Here is a 23,572-nt window from a genome sequence, read left to right as displayed (position 1 = left end):
GTTCAGAAGGCAATATGCATTTTGGTGGTACTTGTTGACAGTCCTGATGATTCTGTTTATTCTCCTCTAACCTACAGATATAGGATCTTAGTTGCAACTCATTTGTTGCTGAGAATTTTACATAAATTTACTGAAAACCCACACTAACACATGGTTATTTTAACAGTATTGCACTTTTCACATAGCCTAATTTTGGCCAACTAATAGCCTAACCATCAAGAAACATTATGGACTAAACATTCAAATCCTGTTGCTGTGGGATTATTTTACTGTGACAATACAGGTCAAATTAAGATCCTACATCTGTATACGTCACACTAATAGCTATAATCATCCCAGAACACATTTATATCCAGCCAGCTTTCCTAAACCACAGATCAGAACCACAGGTCTCCCTCAGATTGGTTCTACGTGAGATCATGGATCTAGAGGAGTTTCACCACACCAGCGTATTTCACCAGCTTAATTCATATGAGCATTTGAAAATATGTCCCCTTTGGAAAAACTGCTTGCTCTGTTCTCACACAGTAGTAGCTACAGTAGTATTAATACATACTCATGTTACTGTACAGGGACAGTTGGTACAGTACTCTAAGTATGCTGTAAAAAAAAATGCAACATGAAGACTAACTTCTTATAATCCATGAAGGTATTTGGTTAATCTTAGCACACTGATTGAAGGTGGCACTGGATACACAACTGGATACACAGCTCAAAAGCATGGACTCATGCAGTTTAATTCCTATTTACCTGTGACAATTGTCACCATTCTAGTTTTCAGTTGACAGGGGGGATAAAATATGGGGGGGATAAGGAGGGGATAATATATATTTCTGCCAATATTACTGTAAATATAAAAAATCTTCCCCCACAATATTTGGACATTTCTTTCTCATCAAGAAAAGCCATGATTCATAGACTACGTGTAACGGATGTGAAACGGCTAGCTTAGTTAGCGGTGGTGCGCGCTAAATAGCGTTTCAATCGGTGACTTCACTTGCTCTGAGACCTTGAAGTAGTGGTTCCCCTTGCTCTGCAAGAGCCGCTGCTTTTGTGGGTAACGATGCTTCGTGGGTGACTGTTGTTGATGTGTGCAGAGGGTCCCTGGTTCGCGCCCGGGTATGGGCGAGGGGACGGTGTAAAGTTACACTGTTACATACGCTGTACTGATGACAGCCTTCACTTGAGATAATGTTTCCCAGTGTGTAGAACCCGGGTGCCTGCGTTTCACTCTCCATAGCATCCTGTGGTGTGCGAGTGTGTGTGCCTGGCCGTGCCGTCCTCTCTGTACAGTACCATAGCCTAGCCCTACGGACAGCAGCAGTTGTCAAGACAAACAGAATTGGTAGTCGCTGCGCTGCACCAGGGCTGGGGTTGCTGTGGAGTCCCTGAGGAGGCTCTACTGATCTGAATGTTATTGTTTTAAAATTAACTTTTTTTGGGCCGTACGGCGGGGCAGGGGTTAACCTCCTGGTGGCCAGGGCTTCATAACTATTCTTTGTAACTGGAAGTTTCTGGGCTGGAGCAGGTTAAAGGGTTGGAGGGCGTACAAAAGAACCAAACCCGGTTGGTCAGGATGTGGGCGCTCACCGTGCTACAAGAGACCCGGGCTGCTAGCACCTCTGGGACCCAGGGATATTATCAACAATGGGTAGCAGTGGGTAGCAGGCCACAAAGCTGTGCGTGTGTGTGTGTTTGGGGGTATTTGTTTGTACAGTATGTGTGCATAGAGGGGCTAGACTGGGCTGAGTAAGGGGAAAAAAAGTATTCCTGATTAGCTAAGTGACTGAGCTGAGCGGGGCACTCTGCGGCCCAGGGGTCTATTGCCCTCATGTTTGGTCAATTGTGGCTGTCCCCTGTCACTTTGGTTTATGTAGGACAGGCAAGTGTCACTAATGATGTTGACAGGAAAGGTGAATGGTGGAGTGGGATACCAATCAAAACGGAGAAATCTAAGGAAGTCTCAAGGTTTTGCTTGCCTGAGGTGGAGTATCTCATGATAAGCTGTAGACTACACTATTTACCAAGACAGGTTTCATCTATATTCTTTGTAGGTGTTTATTTACCACCACAAACCGATGCTGGCACTAAGACCGCACTCAATGAGCTGTATACGCCCATAAGCAAACAGGAAGATGCTCATCCAGAGGCGGCGCTCCTAGTGGCTGGGGACTTTAATGCAGGGAACTTAACTTAAATCAGTTTTACCTCATTTCTACCAGCATGTTAAATGTGCAACCAGAGGTAAAAAAAAACTCTCCACATACAGAGATGTGTACCAAGCTCTCTGTCTCCCTCGATTTAGCAAATCTGACCATAATTCTATCCTAGTGACTCCTGCTTACAAGCAAAAACTAAAGCAGGAAGCACCAGTAACTCAGTCAATAAAAAAGTGCTCAGATGAAGCAGATGCTAAGCTACATGACTGTTTTTCTAGCACACATTGAAATATATTCCGGGATTCTTTCGATGGCATTGAGGAGTACACCACATCAGTCACTTGCTTCATCAATAAGTGCATCGATGACGTCGTCCCCACAGTGACTGTATGTACATACCCCAACCAGAAGCCATGGTTATAGGAAACATCTGCACCGAGCTAAAGGGTAGAGCTGCCTCTTTCAAGGAGCGGGACTCTAACCCAGAAGCTCACAAGAAATCCTGCTATGCCCTCCGACGAACCATCAAACAGGCAACGGATCAATACAGGGCTAAAATTGAATCGTACTACACTGGCTCTGATGCTCGTCGGATGTGGCAGGGCTTGCAAACTATTAAAAACTACAAATTGAAGCACAGCCGCGAGCTGCCCAGTGACAAGCCTACCAGACAAGCTAAATTACTTGTATGCTCACTTCGAGGCAAGTAACACTGAAACATGCATGAGAGCATCAGCTGTTACGGATGACTGTGTGATCACTCCGTAGCTGATGTCAGTAAGACCTTTAAACAGGTCAACATTCACAAGGCAGCAGGGCCAGACGGATTACCAGGACGTGTACTGCGAGCATGCACTGACCAAATCGCAAGTGTCTTCACTGACATTTTCAACCTGTACCTGACTGAGTCTGTAATACAAACATGTTTCAAGCAAACCACCATAGTTCCTGTGCCCAAGAACACTAAGGTAACCTGCCTAAATGACTACCGACCCATGTCACTCACGTAATGCCACTCACGTTTGTAGATATGAAGTGCTTTGAAAGGCTGGTCATGGCTCACATCGACACCATTATCCCTGAAACCCTAGACCCACTCCAATTTGCATACTGCCCCAACAGATCCACAGATTATGCAATCTCTAATGCACTCCACACTGCTCTTTCCCACCGGGACAAAAGGAACACTTATTTGAGAATGCTATTCATTGTCTACAGCTTAGCATTCAACACCATAATGCCATCAAAACTCATCACTAAGCTAAGGACCTTGGGACTAAACACCTTCCTCTGCAACAGGTTCCTGGACTTCCTGATGGGCCACCCCCAGGTGGTAAGGGTAGGTAATAACATATACGCCACGCTGATCCTCAACACGGGGACCCTCAGGGGTGTGCTCAGTCCCCTCCTGTACTCCCTGTTCACTCATGACTGCATGGCCAGGCACGACTCCAACACCATCATTAAGTTTGCCAGTGACACAATAGTGCTAGGCCTGATCACCGACAATGATTAAACAGCCTATAGGGATGAGGTCAGAGACCTGGCTGTGTGGTGCCTTGACAACAACCTCTCCCTCAACGTGATCAAGACAAAGGAGATGATTGTGAACTACAGGAAAAGGAGGACCCAGCACGACCCATTTTCATCAACTGGGCTGTAGTGGAGCAGGTTGAGAGCTTCAAATTCCTTGGTGTCCACATCACCAACAAACTATCATGGTCCAAACACACCAAGACAGTTGTGAAGAGGGCACGACAGAGCCTATTCCCCCTCACAAGCCTGGAAAGATTTGGCATGGGTTCTTAGATCCTCAAAAGGTTCGACAGCTGCACAACCGAGAGCATCCTGTCTGACTGATTGCATCACTGCCTACGGCCCAGTACATCACTGGGGCCAAGCTTCCTGCCACCCAGGACCTCTATACCAGGCAGTGTCAGAGGAAGGCCCTAAAAATTGTCAAAGACTCCAGCCACCCTAGTCATAGACTGCTTTCTCTGCTACCGCATGGCAAGCGCTACTGGAGCGTGAAGTCTATGTCCAAAAGACTTCTTAACAGCTTCTACCCCCTAGCCATATGACTCCTGAACTTCTAATCAAATGGCTAACCATACTATTTGCATTGCCCCCCCCTCCCCCATCTTTTGTGCTGCTGCAACTCTCTGTTTATTATCAATGCTTTGTCACTTTAACTCTACCTACATGTACTTATTACCTCAATTACCTCACTAACCAGTGCCCCCGCACATTGACTCTGTACCGGTACCCTGTATATAGCCTCTCTACTGTTATTTTACTGCTGCTGTTTAATTATTTGTTACTGTTATATTTTATTTTTTACATAACACATTTTTTTTAACTGCATTGTTGGTTAAGGGCTTGTAAATAAGCATTTCACTGTAAGTTCTACACCAGTTGTATTCGGAGCATGTGACAAATCAAATTAGATTTGATCAGGTGGAAATAATGTACTGCATTACGTATACATTAAACATTTTCATGAATATGTTGTTTCTTTCACAAGATTCGTTTGGATTTAGATGAGTAGACTTCTGCTGCAGTGGCACTAAGACATGAATCACAAGTCATGAATCGTATGTGCTTGACATGGAGTCCCTCACAATTCACTGTTGATTGGGAGAAAATGAAGTAAGAATTCCTCCAAATTCAGAGTTCTCGTTAAGTAGGCCTGACTTAGTGTGTGTGCGTGTGTGTGTGTGTGTGCATGAGACTGGAGGATGAGGACAGCATGAAGTATTGCAGTGACAGGGGGGAGCTAGTTGGATATCCCAGGGTAGGGGTTATTGTGTTATATTTGGCACTTCATGTAAGGATCTCCAATCCAAACACTGAAGGCCCTTCATAGGCCATTACAAATGTGATTGACATGGAATCCAACCACTCGGAGGCCTGCCGATCAAAGACGAAACGTTATGCCAAGGTCTGGTCTCGGAGGGGGGCAATTCAAGCAGTTGATTATTTATTACTTTCAAATAGTCTGCGTTCTATTGATTTGGGACTATAGGCTATAACCGATGTCACACTATAGTTGTTGGTGACCTTATTATCTTGCCGAAGGTTGATACAAATGAAAATAAATATGTTTTATTGTCACCTACTGTATACTGGGTAGGTGCAGTGAAATGGGTTGTTTCCAAGGTGAGCCATAGTAGCACTGCGCCCCTGGAGCAAATTAGGGTTAAGTGCCTTGCTCAAGGGCACATTGGCAGATTTCCCCTCTTTGTCGGCTCAGCTATTCGAACCAGCGATTTTTCATTTACTGGCCCAACGCTATTATTAACACACTGCTTAGTAATCACCTGATGTTGCGTTATCTTTCTGGAAGTACACCAAGTTTGTTTTACTGGGTTAAATCAACTCGCACTCACCTAGAGCTGGGGGATATGGACAAAAATTGATGCGATAACGATAAATAGATAGAAGTTTATAACATTAATGTTCAACACATTTTGTTTTCTTATCCTTAGTCTGATGGTTGTAGCATCACTTGTCCCATTAACAGTCACCCATATTAGCAAACTTATTTCATTTCACATTTCTCTAGTATAGGCTACTTATCGTAATGAACTATATCATCAAATTGCCTGCGATAAGTGATTGGTATGGTCGGTGGCAATAATTTTTGGTTTATCGTCCCAACTCTACTCTCACCTCAGTCCACACACCCGTTTGACCTGAAGTCATATGATGCACATTGCAACACATTATTAACACGTGTTCATTTGACTACAGTGTCATGTCTGATCTTAACCCACTACCATTCAAACCAAACCTACAGAGATTCTTCCCTGAAAAATACAGACCTGACCATGTTATTATTATTATTATTTCCATTGACTGTCTCTGTTCCGTTTTGCATATTAGTGTGCCATTATCTACTTATCACTTGATATTCAAAAAATCTGCAAAGCCCTATTTGAGACCTGTGGATGTGCGGGCCTCAGCGTTTCTGCACTTGGTGGGAAAGGTTCTCTGTGGCATTTGTTCTCATCATTAAAGGAGTTCCCTCCTGAATAGGGCCTGCCAAACTATGCGATGTCCTGCTGAGTCGCAGGATAAGGACATGGCTTGCAACGAAGCCTAGCAGTTCATACTTCCTACTAGTGACACCCAGCATCAATCTTAACCCGCTACAGCCCCTCAAACCAAAAAAAAGGGTGCTAGCAAAAAATCAAACAATGGCTAGATTATAACTTCTTCTGTGTATTTCTTTAACAGTTGATCTAGTTCCTCCATGGGCTCTGACAGGAAGAAGTGTAAAAGCACACGTTAACGACTGGAGTTATTACACACAACGTCCATTACTCTTTTTCTCTCTTTCTCATTCCTCTTACCCTCCTGTTCGGTTTATGGTGGAAGCACCGATTGAATTCTGTTCCGGAGAGTTGGGAAATTAAGTTTGAAATCCAGTCCAGTAATATCATCATTGAGCTTTAAAACCAAAATTGTACTCTCACTAGTTTGAACCATCTGTCCTCTCACACTAGTTGATAGCTTGTTGACGTTACAGAGGTGTCGAGTATTGGCAGGCAGTTTTTTTTTAAGAGGTGAGAGGGTTCACCCTGTCTCCTAGGCTTTGGGAGTTCCTCAAGGCAAGGCTTGCTGATTTTGATGGTTAGTCCACAGCTTTGTGGACGTTTCATTTGAGGTGTTCGAGGACCGATCATGGCATTCTCTTCACAGACACATACTGTACACACCTTCACACACACTTTCTACACGGTGTGATTGTTCAGGTGGCGTCTCTCGACCCATTGGGCTTAATGGCTCTCTGTTTCGATAGAATTCACAAGTTTATTAAACACTGAAAGAGCCATACACTACCTTCAAGATGTCAAGTTAGAATGAACTCTCGAAATAGAAAGAATGGAGAGCTAGCCCAGTGAGTATCCGCTCATCGTACGCATGACTATATTTAGCAGGCAAAAATGTGCCTCTCTCCATTTTCAAAACCCAACTTTGTTATCAACTTTAATTAGAGTTGAATTATTTGTTTTTGTTATCATTTATTGTGTAATCATAGCACAATTGCACATCAGGGCTACCACATGGGTTTTTAATGGGTATTGAGTAACTTTCACTGCTTTTAATGAAATGTATATGTTACTATAGATAGCCTGTATGGGGGCTTTGTGGTCCAGACTTAGCAATGGTTCCTCTACTCCCATGTAGATGAAGCCAAAGCGTTTGAGGGGTGCCACTGCCAAAGAGCACAGAGAAATGGGTGGTCCGGAAACAGCTCGGAGATCCAGTGAAACTTAACAAGCGTGTTTCTTTGGATGTTAAAATGAAGTGTAATCGTAATATTAATGTAGCAAGTATCACAACACAGCAGAGGAATGTAAACTGCAGCACAGGGACATGGCTGGATGGTCAACAGATCTAGACTAATGCTTTCATATCCTCGTTGTCATAATATCGTAATGTCCCCCTATGGTTTGCTTGATTCTTGGTTTGCTATCTTTTCTAAAGACTGGCAATGAGTGTTAGTCGTTTTAAAAAGGAAGGTTGCTAATACTTTAAAAAAAAATTATATTCAATTATGCAATTAATTCCATTCATTCATTCAATTTCTTCATTTTTTTTATTCAATGAATTCAAAGTGTGTGCAAGCGGAGTGCAAGTGATGACATGCATGTACAGTAGCTATTTGTGCAAAACGCCCAGGCTGTGAAGTGGCACTATGGGCGACCCAATATGGGCGACCCAGACCAAATTCACATAGAAACATGAGTTATAGATATATCATTCTACTTGAAAGCAAGTCAAAGAAGAGGTAGATATTTCCGTGTTTTGTTTTTGTGTCTTTTACTTTCGGTTTTGTACACCAGCTTCCAACAGCTGAAAAAACAATATTTTGGGTTGTGGATAATATATTTCACAGCGGTTTAGACGGTTCAATGATCCCCTACACTATACTAGGTGTCTGGTTAGACTGTAAACTCTCCTTCCAGACCCATATCAAACATCTCCAATCCAAAGTTAAATCTAGAATTGGCTTCCTATTTCGCAACAAAGCATCCTTCACTCATGCTGCCAAACATACCCTTGTAAAACTGACCATCCTACCAATCCTCGACTTTGGCGAGAAAATAGCCTCCAATACCCTACTCAACTAATTGGATGCAGTCTATCACAGTGCAATCCGTTTTGTCACCAAAGCCCCATATACTACCCACCATTGCGACCTGTACGCTCTCGTTGGCTGGCCCTCGCTTCATACTCGTCGCCAAACCCACTGGCTACATGTCATCTACAAGACCCTGCTAGGTAAAGTCCCCCCTTATCTCAGCTCGCTGGTCACCATAGCATCTCCCACCTGTAGCACACCTTCCAGCAGGTATATCTCTCTAGTCACCCCCAAAACCAATTCTTTCTTTGGCCGCCTCTCCTTCCAGTTCTCTGCTGCCAATGACTGGAACAAACTACAAAAATCTCTGAAACTGGAAACACTTATCTCCCTCACTAGCTTTAAGCACCAACTGTCAGAGCAGCTCACAGATTACTGCACCTGTACATAGCCCACCTATAATTTAGCCCAAACAACTACCTCTTTCCCTACTGTATTTAATTAATTAATTTATTTTGCTCCTTTGCACCCCATTATTTTTATTTCTACTTTGCACTTTCTTCCATTGCAAATGTACCATTCCAGTGTTTTACTTGCTATATTGTATTTACTTTGCCACCATGGCCTTTTTTTGCCTTTGCCTCCCTTCTCACCTCATTTGCTCACATCGTATATGGACTTGTTTATACTGTATTATTGACTGTATGTTTGTTTTACTCCATGTGTCGTTGTATGTGTCGAACTGCTTTGCTTTATCTTGGCCAGGTCGCAGTTGTAAATGAGAACTTGTTCTCAACTTGCCTACCTGGTTAAATAAAGGTGAAGTAAATAAAAATAAATATCTTATTTTGTCACATAAACTGAAATTAGGCAAACTATTAGTTTTAGCAACCAAGAAATGGGGGAGCGATTTCTACATAGTGCACCTTTAAACCTGTACAGTATAGGAAGTAACGTACTCTTTGCACTTTGCAATTGCCCCTCGTGGTCATTGACAGATTAAAAGCAGGTTGCATTAGAAATGCAGATAAGTCCAACATTTGCTCCTTCACCACAACATATACTGTTATGCACAATGTATGCTATACTGTTCTACAGCCATAGTCATCGAGTATGTTTACATGTACACTAATAATTTTATTTTAAACTGATTAACTGATCATGGCAGTAGGCCGAGTATGGCATTAGTCATGTAAAAACCTTACTCTGCTTGTCTTAATCGGCGTACTGTCACAAGTATATGCTGATTAAAACACCCATTTTTGTTGTTGTTGTTGCAATCTTTCAAATGATTAGGACATGTAAACACCTTAAATCGCAGTTCCAGTGGTGTATTTGATATGCGCATGTGCTAGCACCAGCCAAGCGTGCCTCCCTCTTTAGTGCGAGTGAAGTGTATTCAGAACAACTGAAAGTATGCATCTTAGAAGTAGTTTCACGTACAAACTTTATATGTCCCAACTCAGAATCAAATAGGCTTCCCAGAAACAACATTGTCACTGTGGTAGTATGTTTATTTTGATTGGTGGTTTCAGATGTGTCCATGTAAACAGGATTATTAGGGAAATAGTTTTTCTTGCAAAGCATGTAAACGATTTAAATTGAACTATTATATTGATCTGACTATCCACAATTATCGTCTTATTGTGTGTATGTAACCGTATTCATTGTGTCTGTCCTCAGGTGTTCTATCTCCCCATGGCGTTGGCAGTACCACCCTCCGTGTTTGCTGTTCACATCCAATTCAACCTGGTCTACCAGTTCTGGATCCACACTGAGGTAGATACAACCCACAGTACCACCCAGTCTCAGGTTACCATCCGCAAGACCTTAGGGCCAACCTGGGTCCTATTCATTAGTGCACATCGTAGCCAAACGTTTTGAAATGGAGAACAAAAATAAGCACTTCTTATTGGATAAGCTTAGGTAGTCTCTCCCCGTTTTGGCCCATTTGCTTCTTTTTTTATGCCTATTGAATGCGACCCTGTTTAATTATGATTATTCATGTAGTCAATATTCTACAAGATTCATTATGCATATTTCCCAATTACTGTAATAGCTTAAACTGTAAAATAATTCAGAGATAAAGCTACTTTGGCTGAAAGTTCTCTCACTCTAGTCCCTATACTATCTGCTGTTAAGGGGAGCTCAAGTCAAACCTGCCTTTAATAAAAAATAATGAGATTTTATGAAATATTCCAAACAGAAGCAAGACCAATCGTTCTCCTTTAAAGTGACTGGTAGTATCATTTTTACAATCCCCAATCGTTAGAGGAATGAAGGGAGTTGGAATCACTTCCATCTTTTACTACACTATTAGTGAAAACAGTCATAAAATCACAATATTCTGTGGGATATAATTTATGATTTCTTTATAGACTTTTTTGATGTTGAGTAATTTATTGGCAAGCGATTCCCAGACCTGATCTGGGGGGAAAAAAGTGAAGTGAAGCGGCAAAACCTTTTTCATTCAAGATAAAACTCTGGCTGTTGCCAGACCACTCATTACATGGAAATAATGATTTAAAAATCATTTCCCAGACTGACTCTACGATCACTGGTAGACTTTAACATCAAAATGTCTGTAAAAGTTGCACCCAAAGAAAAATCTGATTCTTCTGAAATATGTGCCTTATGGTATGATCTGTAATGATTGTTGTGTGTGTGTGTGTGTGTGTGTGTGTGTGTGTGTGTGTCTGTCTGCTTAATAGAGTGATTGAACAGCCATACGTGTTTGATTATGAATGACTGAGATATTGTTTTGGAATGCTTGTGCATGCATTCATTTGTATTTCTGGAAGGAAGTGTGTGTGTTCATATTAGCTACTATTACAAGCATGCTTGTATGTATACGTGTGTGTACAGTGTGTGTTCAAGTGTACTGTATGTAAGAGCATTATCAACAGTGCCAACTGCTTTATAGTCTTGGCACCGTTCGCCATCCTAGTGTTGCTTTCACTTCAAATCTGATAAATATTGTTCTTTCCATCTGGGAATTTGGCCACCTCATGATTTCCATCATTCTTAAAGCTTAGACCTAACTCATCAAATAAGAAAATGCTTTAGTCTTATAAATAAGGTTTCAAGACAGATGCATTTAGTTGTTAACCAAATTGCCAAAAAAGATCCCAGGTTGCACTACCAGTTATAACACAAATTGGCGAGAATCTCTATTACCATATTTTTTTTAGTACAGGACTAGGTTTAATCTATGTTTAATTTATTTATACGGAAACCAGCCCAAATTGTAGCAGCTAGGCTATTACATTTTTTATTTTGTTATTTAAAAATTGTTTCATGTATGTACATTCTCTGTCTTTCAGGTGATCAGAGATATGGGACCTCTGGAGTGGGTCCTAAACATCCCCAGTCACCACAGAGTTCACCACAGTAAGAAAGAAAGCCTCTTCTTCTCTTCTCAAACACACATATTCTTGCCGTACTTGACGTGAGCTGATCAGTGCAGTATTGGAGAAAAAGGAAAATAATGTGTTGCATTTCATTGGCAGGGTGAAATTAATATTGCATTGATAAAAATTACAGGGGAAGATTCACAGGGTGATTGCTTGTTGTAATATGGCATTGTCGGTATAACTACATTCTCTTACTTTGATTTATCAGGTACCTTTGCTCCAGACGGCGATAAAGTTGTCTACGGTCTCGTACACAAAATAAACACATTTGAAGTCCTCCATATTCAGGTTAGTCCCAAGAGAAAATACAAAATGCAAGATTATTTTCTTATTTGCTGTGTTTTATTTTGTACAATGTAAGATATAAACTGCTAGACTATAAATGTATATACAAGCTATCGAAGAGCAAATTGTCACAGTGTTCAGACTGAGCTGACACTGCATGCAAACTGTCTGATTGTCCCCGTATTACATCAGTGGAATCAAACCATTTGTAGAGCAGTTACTCTCAATCACTTTGTAGGAGTAAATGTTACGCCTGGAACAGCCATGCTGTAACCATAACATTATTACGCAACCTTAAACAAACCTCCCAGCAGAGGTGAAAGAATCCAATCAAATGAAATACTAGACGTTGTGTTTGATTATTTTCACTGCCCTTACCGCTGGCAACCTACCGCATGAGTAATGCCTCCCAAATGGAGGAACATTCTCCACACAGTATTAATTAACGCACAGATTAGCATTGACAACAATGAGTATGTAGTAATACCAGGGCTTTTATAGTAAAACTGCTTATGTAATATAATGTGACTGTAATGTGACGGTATATCTTTTATATTTTTGCTTTAGTTCAAGTCCTATAAATACTTGTGGAGGAGGTACAACAGATACAAGAAAGTCTTCATTAAATTAGGCGTCCTCTGGAAAGGACCACATTGGCAAACCCAAAGCTGGGGGATCACGCAGAGGTGCCCGCGGTACTGCCACATTCAAAAGGAAGACACGTTTTGTCATTAGAGGTGGAGAGAAAACGAGAGAGCGATAGTTAGAGAGTGTGTGTAAAGCCGTGGGGAATCATGGAGTGAAAGAGAGTAGGAAGGGGGAGTTGAAGATAGTGTTCTTGCATTTTAGGTGTGTCTGCATTACCAAAAGGGGCACATTTGACACTTTCATACTTCATTACCTATCATTATGATGCAAAGAATAACACTATATTTACTGTCCAAATGACTCACGGTGTTCTCACTTGAAAGATTCACATTTTATACAGCCTTTACATGGAAACACCACACCAAATAAATCATTGAGGCCTTTGTAGGGGGAACACAATAAGCTCATTTTCACTTTAAATAGCAAGTCTGTGGGTGCCCTGCTAGGGATCAAAAGGGTGTGTGTGTGTATGCTACTATAGTGCCCATCAGGAGCCCCGGCGGTTGGCTTTGAAAAAGCGCTGATGGTGGCACATATTTAGACCTTTCACACTTAAAACAAAACTCCACCCCTCGACTTTATGATTAAATTGTCCCTAAACGCTTGCATGGTGATTCTAAACATGTGGAGGGTGCTGGAATTTGACTGAAATATCTTGAAAGGCTTGCCATTGTAGGCCTAGACGGGTATTTTCTAAGGAGAGAGAGAGAGAGGGAGAGTGAGAGAGAGAGAGAGAGTCAGAGTCGAATGTGTTGGCTTTTGAGGCTAAGCAGAGCTGTGGGCTGGAACACCTACAAGGAAACCCACATGTGGCTAACTCACCCAAGACCCCTGGAAAACCCCTGCAAGAATCTTGTACCAATTCAACATCTAGTTCTCTACAATTTTGTGTTTTAAACAAAGTTTAAGGTACATACAGTGTAGATGTTCTATAGTGAATTGCTTGAAAGTATCTTATGATCTGCATATAGACAAGCCATGACAATATGGCCAGTTTTAAAAAAAATCGCAGCATTCAGGAATTATGTTATGCTGTCTTATCTTTTTGCTTAGCTGTATTATATTTCTGTTTTAATATTTCTGGTTTATGTCATTGACAGGTTACTGGAGAAGAGCTGCCATACAATCCCAGTTGGCCTCTGCAAGTCTATGTCTGCGTACATGGTCTAATGTTGTTGTGTGTTTACCGGGATCTGTTATGTATTGTCAATCCCAAGAGTTACCAGTCATAGATAATCAACTGAGATTGAAAGCACATGGGCTCTTATCTTATTTTAGCCATTTGAAATAATGTCTTTTTAATTCTATTCAAAGGAACGAAGTCACAAACATTCTGTTTATTTTATCTGATGACATGCTTCATGTGGTTGTTTTTATACAGTATTTACACAGAACATAGTGACTCTGCTACCATTAAGTCAGAATGACTCACTGTCAGTCCTCTTTAAAATAACCTTTGTCTATTATTTTCCACTCTCAGAGCCAAAAGCCCCCTCCCCCCACTTTCAAAAAACCCAAGTCAGGTTTCCTCAGCAGTTATCTTTGGACTGCTTTTTTCCCCAGGCATAGTTTTAGTTAGCCAAAATGTGATGTCCCACCCAACACTTCAAGCTGAGACAAAATGGCCTGTCTTCATGTGATTCCTAACTCCATGGTGTTCCCTTAGTTGTGGTCCTCCCTCCACATAGGCCCACAGTCAAAGAGTTCCCCCCACTTATTGGCCACCAGCACAGCAGCTGGTGGTCTAACACTGAACAATAACACCTTAATTGCCAAGTCAACCACTTCCCAACCATTTCCCAACCTAAATAGCCTTCAGGATGCTGTAATCAGGATTTCCAGGGAAAATAACAAAGTTGGGACCTTGGCCTGACAATAAATCATGTGCATGTATGTATGCATACCTCCATATTCACTAGGCACGTATTTATGATGACTATTGATGATACGGTGTAGCGCAATTTATGGTCTTAGCCTTAATTTAAAGACATTAAAAAGTTTCAAACAAATGAAGTTAGCCTTTAATTACATCATGGGTATAGCCTCGTGTAGCTACAGTTTCTTTCAGGTTGGCTAATTTTACGATAAGGACAGACAGGTAAATTGACCAAGTCGAAACGCCAACTCCTCAACTCAGAATCCAACCAATCTCTTGTCCTGAAAATAATAACGGTCGTGATGATAACCATGATAATAACACGTTCATCTCCAGTTCTCTGGGGATATAGAAACAATAACATAATCAGTCGGTTGCTGGAGTCACTGAAGCACCAGCAGATGGTGAATTTCATCTGGGAGTTTTATTTTCACTCACTGTTATTGTTGAAATATGATATGGGACAAAATCATTTTTTTTCGCACTAAGCAGGCCTGAAAATCCAATCATTTCAGTTGTGTCTAGCGTCCATTCCCCCAGGGTAGAGATAGTCAAAGTAAAGATCATGTAAACTAACTGACCTGCTTTGACTCCTGGGTAACAGTACCAGTGGGTGCAAGACAGTATAATAACCTAATAAAATGTAATAAATAAATAAAATACAATTGCCAAATAATACATTGCTGAATAGATTTGTAATTAGCTTACAATAACTGTAGTTACTGTATTACTGTCAATTTAGACCTTAAACGTTACTGACTGTAGTGATGGATAAGTTTACTGTGTGTCTTTGGAATCCATGTAATGGAAACGTTGATTCGTTACCTCTTATTTGCCCCAATTGAATACATACAGTAGCGCCCCGCCTATACTTTCCCACATGTGGGTTAGGGGAATATAGGGTTTAACGATTATAGTGCCTGTACCATATAAACATTAAGAAATACTACTTTATTGCTTCCTGTTGATATGTTGATGCCATATATGGCCTGCAGGGAATGTGCATTGTTGTGTATGCACTGCATGGAAGGAGACCAGTGACGTTTGCATGTCAGGGCCTCTGAGTGGAGTGTTGAAGATCCAACCCCTGCTCTGGCAGACCAATCTAGTCCCGTAGGAGAAGCTAGTCTTACAGCTGTATTTTAGGTTAGGAACTTAAGGCCGTGGATTTTCACCACTCATGTATCCATCCACAGGTTGGGGTTGTGTGCGAACAAAACACAAGCAGCTCACCAAGGTCAATGTCAATGTGTACAGTATAGAACTAGTGTTCCCTATAGTGTATAGTGGTACTGAGAGCTATGTACCGCAACGTCCCTTAGCGGGACAAAACAGACATGGTCAGAGGTAATATCCCTATTATATTGAGCATGAGAAAGGGAAAGGAGATACCTAGTCAGTTGCACAACTGAATGCCTTCAATCGAAATGTGTCTTCCTCATTCAACCCAACCCTTGTGAATCAGAGAGGTGCTGGGGCTGCCTTAATTGTGTGAGTCACGGTTACTGGCAAAACTCTACACTATATTGTGTTGGGGAGCTAGATGTAATATAATAGCTTACTGTGTATAGATGTGTAGTCTGGGCTATTAAAAGGGACATGGTTCATGACTTCACTCGTAGTCAAATCTCCTGTGCCCATAATTCACCATACAGATGCAGGATCTTAATTTGATCCAGTTTGCTTCAATGGGAAAAGAATCCTACAGCAAGAGGAAATGTGAATTATTATGTTGATTATAATTGATGGACATTTTTGTAAGGGTTGATACATTTTTCGTAAGGGAAAATCAAGTCTGAAATTTCAACGAGGAAAGACCAACATCAGAAGCCATTTTAAATCTGAAATACACTGCAAGTTTGACATTTCCTGCGTTGCATGAAAGTTATCCTGCAACAGGGGTTTCAAATTAATATCCTACATCTGTACTTGATGTTTATGTATTTTTCCCATAACTTTTTCTCAAGATAAGCATTATTTGTGTGTCTCTGTTATAGATGCTATCCCAGCTGACTGTTCTGATGATGACTGGCTACATTCTACTCAGTCTGACCTCCATTGGCTTCATCATTGACCAAAGGTACTGTACTGTCACATATCACTGTTACTGTACTGTTATCCATCACTGTAAATTGCTTGGAATTAGTACACACAGAATGGTCCTCTTCAAGGTTATGTGGTCCAACCCAATTTAAGTCAAACAATTTAGAAGATTGACATGGAAAGAACTGCAATGATGACTGATCAATAGGTTCTCTCATATCTGTTGGATTTCAATGCCATGACTGAATTGACTTGAATCAATTGAGTTCCTTATTGGCGGTTGTTACGTTCTTTCCCTAGGCAGGTCAACGGCATCCATGTTGGAGTTGCTGCGCTGTGTTCTGACGGTGATGCTGCTGCGATACGGCTACATGACGGCACCAGCACCACTGGTTGTGCCCATTGAGGTAGGAGACTGACCGTGCTGCTCCGACAAAACATTTTAGAACCCCCTTTTGGAGAATGATACCATATGCTACTCTAACATTTACACCACAAATTCTTCAAGAGGTGTGATAACTTGGTATCCTACTGTAATGTGAAGCCAGAGATAAAAGTAGGCATTTATCCACGCCATTTCATTGTCCCAAACATATTACTAGGAAATACAGACATACTGTACGTGACAATGAGACAGAAACATACTTTCAGAGGTAACGTTTAGTGTAATACAACCATATTAACCAATCAATAAGAATGTTGTTTTTGACGATGACCGTGTGAAAGAGTGTCAGGAAATAGTGCACTTAGCAGTATGCCCTCCGGGCGATGGTAGGATGGGTGGGGCGTGGTGTGTGGGGAGTAGAGTGTGCGAGTTTGTCTCTGATGATGAGCGGAGTCGACAGCCAGTCTTTAGGGGCCATTAGGCCTAGTTAGAGCATCGGCCCTTCCTGTAGCCAGCCATGCTCTGTGGATAAAGATGCACTGTGTTTAGGTGTGACAGATAGGCCATTACTGTAGCGTGTGTGTGTCCCTGTATCTGTCCATCGTGCCTCATTGTGTTTGTGCGTGTGCGTTAGCGTGTGTATGTGTGCATGTGTGTGTGTGAGAGAGGGACTACGTACGTGTGTGTGTGTGAACCATCACTGGCTCCGGCCCCACATTTACCTGTGATGTATGACTCCAGATGTACGGCTCAATTGACCATAAAATTGCTGTGCGTTTCTGGCACTTGCGGTGGAGTTCTAGCTCGTGGCTGACCTCTCATTACTTGCCCTTCTCTCTCCCTCTCTCCCTCCGTCCCTCCCTCCTTTACTCCCTTGTTCCCTGCCATCTCAGGCAGTGCGACCTGCAACACTTCTGGAACCAATTAGTCTAGTCTGCCGCTAACCAAAGCTGGCTGATGAGATTCACACGTGAGCACTGCGGCTGAATCGCTACTTTTATTGTGTGACTGCACATCTGCACACTCAGGTGTTCAAAAAGGAGACTGGAGTTTTTTCCCAGACCCTTTTTTTTCAAGATGATAAAAACTAATAAATGTTGTGAATTCATTACAAATGCATTCAACTTCAACTTGAAAAACGTGTTCATCGTGATTTATTCACTACATGCTACATGGCAGTATTTTCTCCATGACATCGTTGTTTTATATACTCTGTCTGTGAATGAGTCATTAGGCCCTATTCGTTGTCTCAGTATTTCAGTTGGAGCGTAATAAATGTCACCTAAGCAAGTGGTGCCCATTGAAAAGCGTTGTGATTTTCATGAAACGTTTCCTGACTTTGTACCTTGTTCCCCATTGCTAGAAGTGAGGCAACAAAGAAACCGAGGTACGGTAATGATATATTGTCCTGACGTGTGAGGTGAACGGCCAACTCTTTGCTGCTGGCGGCTATGCGTTTTGAAGTCGCGCCGATCAATTCATGCCGGGGACTCAAAGTGGAGGGAAGTTCACATTTCATTGTAGTCACTCATTCGATTCCACTATTAAAAAAGAACTACAAAAAATAGGTTGAGTTTAAGCACTCAAAGCCCACTGGCATGATATACAGCACCCTTAAAGCTCACTGTGGTATTTATAGTGGCTCTGGAGATTTCCCTTGTAAAGCTGCAGGCTTGACCTGTAAACCAAGGCTGGGGTACCTCTCACCCTCCCTTCCCCACCCACACCCAATGTCTGAGTGGCACACATGGAGCCAGGCTGTATTAGGTAGAATGGTGGTGTGTGGGCGGACGTAAAGTGTGTGTGTGTGTGTGTGAGAGAGAATATGTGTGTGTGTGCGTGTGTGAGAGAGAGAGAGAATATATTTGTGTGTGTATGTACGTGTGTGTGTCTGTGTGCTTGCGTGTATGTGCGTGTGTGTGCCAGTGCATTTACACTGAATGTTTGTGCGTGCATGTGTCTGTGTGTGGTTATGATTAGGGGCTGGGCGTTGAGACTTGGGAGGACTGGCCTGTAATGATGTAACATATGGTTTTTAGGCCCATGGTCTGTCTGCCTGAAGGCCTGAAGGCATAAGGGAACGTGCTGTAGATCCCGGTTGGACTCTGTCTCACAGTCATTAAGGAGCTACTCTCCCAACAGGTTAACCCCCTGACTAGTGAAGTCATAGCAATTTAAGAGACATGTCCTCCCGTGGACCGGTGTATTGGAAAAGGAACCTCTGAGCGGCTCTTCTCAGCCCTGCTGTGAGAATGATGAATCACTTTGTATTCAAAATGAGTCGCTCACTGCACAACCAATGAGAAAAGAGTTGTCTGTAGTCAGATTCAGTATCATGAGGAGGCTACTTTGCCAATGAGGGTCTGTTTGCAGTTGGCACTTTTCGCTGTGAGCAGGGCTCATATAACACTATATAACTGAATCCACAAGTATGCCAGAAATCGTCATAACTTATTAATTCATCATTTTTGATCACTTCCTCTATTTTGTGTAACACTTATTTTGATTTTCTCTAACTTTTTGAGGGGGAAAAAAATATTCCATTGAGTCAGAACAATATTATCAAGTTCACGTCAACACCAAAGCTCACCTCAGCTCATGGCAGCTCTTATCTAGCCCAACACCTGACCCATCTACAAGAACAACATCTCCAATAAACCCATAGTTCCACCCATTGTTGACACACCAACCCTGAATGAAAAGATAAGACAGCAATCAGTGAATATACACTGTTATCTGAGAGATCTGTTTCCACTAGCTCATTTTCAGGTGCGAGAGGTTAGCGTTAGCGCCCTTTGAGAGAGAATGCCTGGTAGCAGAAACACACTGAAATGCCTGAGGTTAAGGGATCATTTGGGGCTATGGAAAGTCTGAGAGAATGACATCATCTGAATGCTCCCAGGGATGGAAAGCAAATCTCCTCTTTGGCAAAAATTGAGGGATTTGAAGTGTGGGGTAATAGTGTTTTCTCCAAGTAAACAGCCCAAACTACTGCTTGTGTGAAATAGTATCAGTCAATGTGCTGGGGTACACGTCACTCAACAGTAAGAACTGTTTATGTGTTGTCAAGGCTCATGCCATGGAAATCGAAATAGATTGTTTGTTTTTTTGTGGTAATTCCTGAAAGCCATCTCAGAGTAGGAGTGCTGATCTAGGATCAGGCGCCCCGTCCATATAATATTATGAATTATGATCAACACTCCTACTCGAAGACACCTTATGTGTCACACCCTGACCTTAGATATCCCTGTTTTCTATATATTTTGGTTAGGTCAGGGTGTGACTAGGGTGGGTACTCTAGTTTTGTGCATTCTATTTTGTGTACATTCTATGTTGTCTATTTCTTTGTTTGTGGCCGAGTGTGGTTCCCAATCAGAGGCAGCTAGCTGTCTATCGTTGTCTCTGATTGGGAATCATACTTTTCCTGGATGGAAAAGGACCCTGGACGCAGGCCGGGGAGTATCGCCGTCCTAAGGAGGAGATAGAGGCAGAGAAAGCGGAACGACAACATTACGAGGAGTTATACCAACAAGGCAAGCACAAGAGGCAGCCCCAAAAAAAGTGATGCGCATGGTGTCTCCAGTGTGCATTCACAGCCCGGTGCACTCTGTTCCAGCTCCCCGCATTTGCCGCGCTAAAGTGGGAATCCAGCCAGGACGGGTTGTGCCGGCTCAGTGCTCCTGGTCTCCAGTACACCTCTTTGGACCAGGATATCCTGCGCCGGCTCTACGTACTGTATCGCCAGTACGCCTTCACAGCCCAGTGCGTCCTGTTCCAGCGCCCCGCACTTGTCGAGCTAAAGTGAGCATCCAGCCATGACGCGTTGTTCCAGCTCTACGCTCCAGACCTCCATTGGGCCATCACGGTCCAGTACGTCCTGTGCCTGCTCCTCTCACTCGCCCTGAGGTGCGTGTCATCAGCCCGGTACCACCAGTGCCGGCACCACGCATCAGGCCTCCAGTGCGCCTCCACAGTCCAGAGTTTCCGGCGACAGTTCCCAGTCCAGAGCTTCCGGCGACGTTCCACAGTCCGGACCCTCCAAAGACGGTCCACAGTCCGGAACCTCCAGCGACGGTCCCCGGTCCGGCGCCTCCAGCGACGGTCCCCAGCGACGAGCTGCAGTCCAGAGCCTCCAGTGGTGGTTCCCAGTTCTGAGCCTCCGGCGATGATCCACGGTCCGGTTCTATAGAAGCGGAGGGATCAGTGTAGGGAGCGGGGACAACGCCTCAAACCGGAGCCGCCACCGAGGGTAGATGCCCACCCAGACCCTCCCCTATAGGTTCAGGTTTGCGGCCGGGAGTCCGCACCTTTGGACTTTCTGTTGTGGGATCTTGTCTACATTTAGTTGCCTGAGTGCACAACAGTAGCTTCACGTTTCGTTTGGTTGTTTGTTGTTTTTGTTCAGTGAGTTTCGGTTTATTAAAATTATGTGGAACTCTACTCACGCTGCGCCTTGGTCTCATCATTACGACGATCGTGACATTATGAATAATGGCTCTGACTTGATATCCTCAAAAGCCAAAGCACACCATAATGGTTGTTTTAGGAGTTTAAATAATTAATTGTCCCTTAATCGTAAATTATTCATCAATGAAATACAAAAACATTACCAACAATATACAACATTACTAGATGGTAAATTTACAATCCAAGGAAACACTTATGGACTTACATACTCATACGCCATTTCTCCTTGAAATCCAGCTGTTGTCTCACTGGTCCAAATTCCATGTAATCAGATTTCATGCTGCAACAGCAACGCTCTCAAAACAAGTTCTGTATGTATTAGTCACATTATAACAAACTGAAGCCATAGATACAGACACACTGGGGATAGAAGTGTTTATTTCTAAGGCCTATTTCTAAGGCCTACACTCTTAGAAAAAAAGGTGCTATCTAGAACCTAAAAGGTTTCTTCGGCTGTCCCCATAGGAGAGCCCTTTAAATAACCCTTTTTGGTTTCAGGAAGAACCCTTTTGTTTCCAGGTAGAACCCTATTGGGTTCCAGGTAGTACTCTTTCCCCAGAGGGTTTTTACATGGAACCCAAAATAGTTCTACCTGAAACCAAAAAGGGTTCTCCTATGGGGATAGCCAAAGCCATTTTGGAACCATTTTTTCTAAGTGAATAATATAATGCAAGGCTATCTTTGTTGCAGGGGAGCTTACCCCCCCCCCCTAAAAAAGAAACAGAAACACAGACTTGCACACATGCAAACACACGTACACCCACCATCACACATACTCACTTTCTAATCTAATCAATGTAATAACATATACAGTGATCTCCAAAAATATTGGGTCAGTGACAATTTTTTACATTATTTTGGCTCTCTACTCTAGTACTTAGGAATTGAGGAGGAGGAGGTAGATGAGGAAAAAATATGATGTCAAGTAGTGAAGGAGGACCACAAACCCCTACGCTAATCTGTCATGCTATTCCAACCCCAGTACTAAATCAAATCAAATGTCATTTGTCACATGCGCCCGAATACAACAGTGAAATGCTTACTTACAAGCCCTTAACCAACAATGCTGATTAAAGAAAATGAAGTGTTAGTAAAAAATAGATAAGTAATAAATAAATATTAATTAATAATTAATATAAGCGGCAGTAAAATAACAGTAGCGAGGCTATGCAATAGTCTAGGTAGCCATTTAATTAGCTGTTTAGGACTTTTATGGCTTGGGGGTAGAAGCTGTTAAAAAGCCTTTTGGAACTAGATTTGGTGCTCTGGTACCACTTGCCGTGCAGTCTATGACTAGGGTTGCTGGAGTCTTTTTAGGGCCTTCCTCTGACACCGCCTGGTATAGAGGTCCTGGATGGCAGGAAGCTTGGCCCCAGTGATGTACTGGGCCGTACGCACTACCTTCTGTAGTGCCTTGCGGTTGGAGGCCGAGCAGTTGCCATACCAGGCAGTGATACAACGAGTCAGGATGCTCTCGATGGTGCGACTGTATAACTTTTTGAGGATCTGATGGCCCATGCCAAATCTTTTCAGTCTCCTGAGGGGGAATAGGCTCTGTCGTGCCCTCTTCACGACTGTCTTGGTGCGTTTGGACCATGATAGTTTGTTGGGGATGTGGACACCAAGGAACCTGCTCCACTACAGCCCCGTTGATGAGAATGAGGGCATGCTCTGTCCTCCTTTTCCTGTAGTCAACAATAATCTCCTTTGTCTTGATCACATTGAGGGAGAGGTTGTTGTCCTGGCACCACACGGCCAGGTCTCTGACCTCCTCCCTATAGGCTGTCTCTTCGTTGTCGGTGATCAGCCCTACCACTGTTGTGTTGTCGGCAAACTTAATGATGGTGTTGGAGTCGTGTCTGGCCATGGAGTTATGAGTGAACAGGGAGTACAGGAGGGGACTGAGCACAAACCCCTGAGGGGCCCCCGTGTTGAGGATCAGCGTGGCAGATGTGTTGTTAGCTACCCTTATCACTGAAAAAGTAAGTGAAGACACTTGCCAGTTGGTCAGCGCATGCTCGGAGTACACGTCCTGGTAATCTGTCTGGCCCGGCTGCCTTGTGAATGTTGATCTGTTTAAAGGTCTTACTCACATCGGCTACGAAGAGCGGGATCACACAGCCAGTCAGTCAGCCAGGACAGCTGATGCTCTCATGCATGCGTCAGTGTGTAATTTAGCCCGTCTGGTAGACTCTTGTAACTAGG

The 23,572-nt window shown here is 42.8% G+C and overlaps 1 protein-coding gene across 1 annotated transcript in view; it reads left to right on the top strand.

Annotated features, from left to right (window-relative positions):
* The window catches only part of LOC139377077 (alkylglycerol monooxygenase), a 35,503-nt gene extending 14,448 nt beyond the window's left edge, over positions 1–21,055 (top strand). The window contains 10 exon segments of the mRNA XM_071120123.1: positions 9,934–10,029; positions 11,574–11,640; positions 11,760–11,799; positions 11,846–11,951; positions 12,516–12,606; positions 12,609–12,643; positions 13,697–13,796; positions 16,816–16,922; positions 20,517–20,701; positions 20,875–21,055. Of these exon segments, the coding sequence (XP_070976224.1) occupies positions 9,934–10,029; positions 11,574–11,640; positions 11,760–11,799; positions 11,846–11,951; positions 12,516–12,606; positions 12,609–12,643; positions 13,697–13,796; positions 16,816–16,922; positions 20,517–20,701; positions 20,875–21,055 (1,008 nt within the window).
* The last annotated feature ends 2,517 nt before the right edge of the window (positions 21,056–23,572 follow it).

This window comes from Oncorhynchus clarkii, chromosome 2, assembly GCF_045791955.1.
Source record: "Oncorhynchus clarkii lewisi isolate Uvic-CL-2024 chromosome 2, UVic_Ocla_1.0, whole genome shotgun sequence".
NCBI classification, from domain to species: Eukaryota; Metazoa; Chordata; class Actinopteri; order Salmoniformes; family Salmonidae; genus Oncorhynchus; species Oncorhynchus clarkii.
The sequence above is the reverse complement of the archived record's forward strand: the minus strand, read 5'-3'. Positions and strand labels throughout refer to the sequence as shown.